The sequence below is a fragment of the Magnolia sinica genome, chromosome 19, assembly GCF_029962835.1.
Source record: "Magnolia sinica isolate HGM2019 chromosome 19, MsV1, whole genome shotgun sequence".
Lineage (NCBI taxonomy): Eukaryota > Viridiplantae > Streptophyta > Magnoliopsida > Magnoliales > Magnoliaceae > Magnolia > Magnolia sinica.
The window spans coordinates 20,984,191-20,986,584 of NC_080591.1; the positions used below are offsets into that span (position 1 = coordinate 20,984,191).

At 37.8% G+C, this 2,394-nt stretch overlaps 1 protein-coding gene across 5 annotated transcripts; it reads right to left on the minus strand.

The window, feature by feature from the left end:
- Positions 1–210: 210 nt before the first annotated feature.
- LOC131234849 (LRR receptor-like serine/threonine-protein kinase SIK1) lies at positions 211–2,164 on the minus strand. 5 transcript variants are annotated; one of them, XR_009165806.1, is made up of 4 exons: positions 1,989–2,164; positions 1,083–1,153; positions 868–1,001; positions 211–617 (listed from the first exon to the last, which is right to left on the minus strand). XR_009165806.1 is itself a non-coding variant. In XM_058231829.1 (3 exons), exons 1-3 carry the CDS (start codon positions 2,025–2,027, stop codon positions 896–898), a joined length of 264 nt encoding a protein of 87 aa, XP_058087812.1. In that variant the 5' UTR covers positions 2,028–2,164; the 3' UTR covers positions 833–895. The 5 variants fall into 5 exon arrangements, 1 of the variants encoding a protein (XP_058087812.1); XR_009165805.1 differs by having other exon boundaries at positions 1,077–1,153; XR_009165804.1 differs by having other exon boundaries at positions 1,077–1,201.
- Between the last annotated feature and the right edge of the window lie 230 nt (positions 2,165–2,394).

Genomic DNA, 2,394 nt, shown 5'->3' on the forward strand with positions numbered 1-2,394 from the left:
TATCAAAATGATCAAGTTTAAAACTCGAGAAAATCAACTCAAAAGTGTGGCCGGTCAATTAAAGATCAAGCTTTTTGACTCTTGAATGAATAACAAAACATGGTAATATTTATGACCTAAAAGTTATAAATATGGTAAATCTAGGCAATTTGTTTTTTGAGTTTTGTTGAGTTGAATTGACTTGACCAAGATTAGTCAACCAAAGATGAACTGATCGAATCGACTAGAGATTTTTCAGGTTTCCAAATAGAGGTACAAAAAGACAATGATTAGTCAACCAAAGATTTTTAAAAAAATGGCTGCTAAAATCAGAGCAAAAAGGAGATCACCTGTAGTTGGATAGGGCATGCAATCTATCTCATCCTTGACAGCAATTGGCCTTTTTGCAGGAACTGAAGGGTGAATCATGAGTAATCCAGAAGTGAGAATACCCACCTTCATGGAAATTATATTAAGGAATTAAAAGTAGAGTGGTCTATTTCACAGGTTGAAACCAAAAGACATTTACAAACCTGGGAACCATGCTGATCACAAATTACCAATATGGGGACAGGGAAACGATCTGTTATGATAATTTCAGCATAATCATGAGGAGCTTGCAATAGTTGAGCAAAGGCCTGTAAAATAATCAATATAAGAGATTTTTTTTTAAAGGGTAGTACGAGTCCTCTCTCCTGATAATCATTGAAAGCTTAAATTGCAACCTACAGAGTATCAAGATTAATTATGCGCCCTAATTCAACAGGGATCCACCCTTTGAAATTGTGCACTTAATAACTACAAGCCTCTGTACAGAGATGTCATTGTAAATTAGAATATGTTCACAAATGACTGGCCCATCTCTAATATCTTTTGGTTAAGACTTACAGATATGTTACTCTCTAGCTTCAGGAATTCAGATGGAATGGAACCATTCGATCTTTGCCATGCACAATTCAAACAACTCCAGCTGTCCAAGCTCGGCCGGAATGCTACCAACCAGTTCATTGTTGTTCAATTGACTATAGAAGGAAACTATCAGAAATAGTTTACACACAAATATCCCCGAAATGGAAATTTTATTTTAAAGTAAGAACCCTCACAGATAGCTTAGCTTGGACATGTTCCCCAATTCAGGTGGAATTGGCCCAGTGAGCTTGTACTGTGTAGGTACCTGGGAAGAATAAACAGGAAACACCATGACCAATGATGAAGAAAATCCCTGTTGCATGAATACTGAAGCTATGAAATAAATATCATGAAATCTAACAATTATTGCTGACATTTTTCTGAAAACAGTAAAAAATAATAATAATAATAAATAAAATAAGGTTTTAGATCGCATGACCAAAAACCAAAAAACCACATTTTCCTTACTGGTATGGAAAGAAAATGCAGTAAAATGAAATGAAACTAAATCTCAGAAAAGAACATCAAAGCATCTGATTTATTAGACAAAATGCTTGTTGAATTTCCACTTCTCTGAAAATTCACCAGATGGAGCATTGCTTAAAAAAAGGCCAAAACCCTAATTTCCAAACAAATCACATCAGAGTCGAAGAGAGATCTCCGAAAGGGGCCAATCTCAGAAACTCCAAAGCAAATTCCTACAAATCAAACCACAACTCATACACAATACGCAAAAAATAAAACCTTTGGGATTTCTCTCACATCTACCGCATCCAAAACCTAACTCTCCCCGACGAAATCAAAAGCGATTTTCAGAAACTCAGCAATTCCAACAAAAACACACAAAATGCAGGGAAAAAAAAGGCACAAGATTGAATTTTTTGAAACTTTTTCCCACCAAACGCATCAAAACCCAACCATTCCTACTATAAAAAAAAACCCTAGCGATTCCCACCACAATTTCGAGAGGAATCGACACTCCAAGAGCCACGAAACCCTAGCGATTCCCTTCTTCAATCAGCGACGAATGGTCAAAGAAATGGGAAGAAATGCCAGATTGCATGGTGAATAACGCAGATCGAAGGGAGATTCGCACGTACCTGGCGATGTCGAGATCGATTGAAGATCAGATCTTCCATTTTTACATTTTTTTCATCTTCCTTTCTTTTTCTTGCTGCAATCTCTCCCTCCCTCTCTCTCTCTCTCCTTTTTCTTTTCTTCTTTTCGTTTTTCTAGTTTTGTTCGGGTAAAAACCTATCGATAGCGAGTCTCTCGCTCTCTCTCACTTAGCCTCGGTTCTAGGCAAGTGAGGCTAAAAAGTGGGCGTGGATCAGGTACTACCCCCTCCTGTTCTGAGCTCGGTATAGGCGGAGGCCCCACGGGCCACTAAGGGGGCGTGTTACTTTTATCCACACCGTCCATCCATTTTTCTATATCATTTTAAAGCACTGGATCAAAAATAAGGCAGATGAAAGGCTTAAGCAGACCACACCATAAGAACAAGCG

Coding starts and splice junctions, on each gene's coding strand:
- LOC131234849 (XM_058231829.1), bottom strand. CDS start 2,027: ATGGAAGATCTGATCTTCAATCGATCTCGACATCGCCAG. Junction 1,202..1,988: donor ATCGATCTCGACATCGCCAG/GTACGTGCGAAT, acceptor TTCATGCAACAG/GGATTTTCTTCATCATTGGT. Junction 1,002..1,082: donor ATGTCCAAGCTAAGCTATCT/GTGAGGGTTCTT, acceptor TTCCTTCTATAG/TCAATTGAACAACAATGAAC.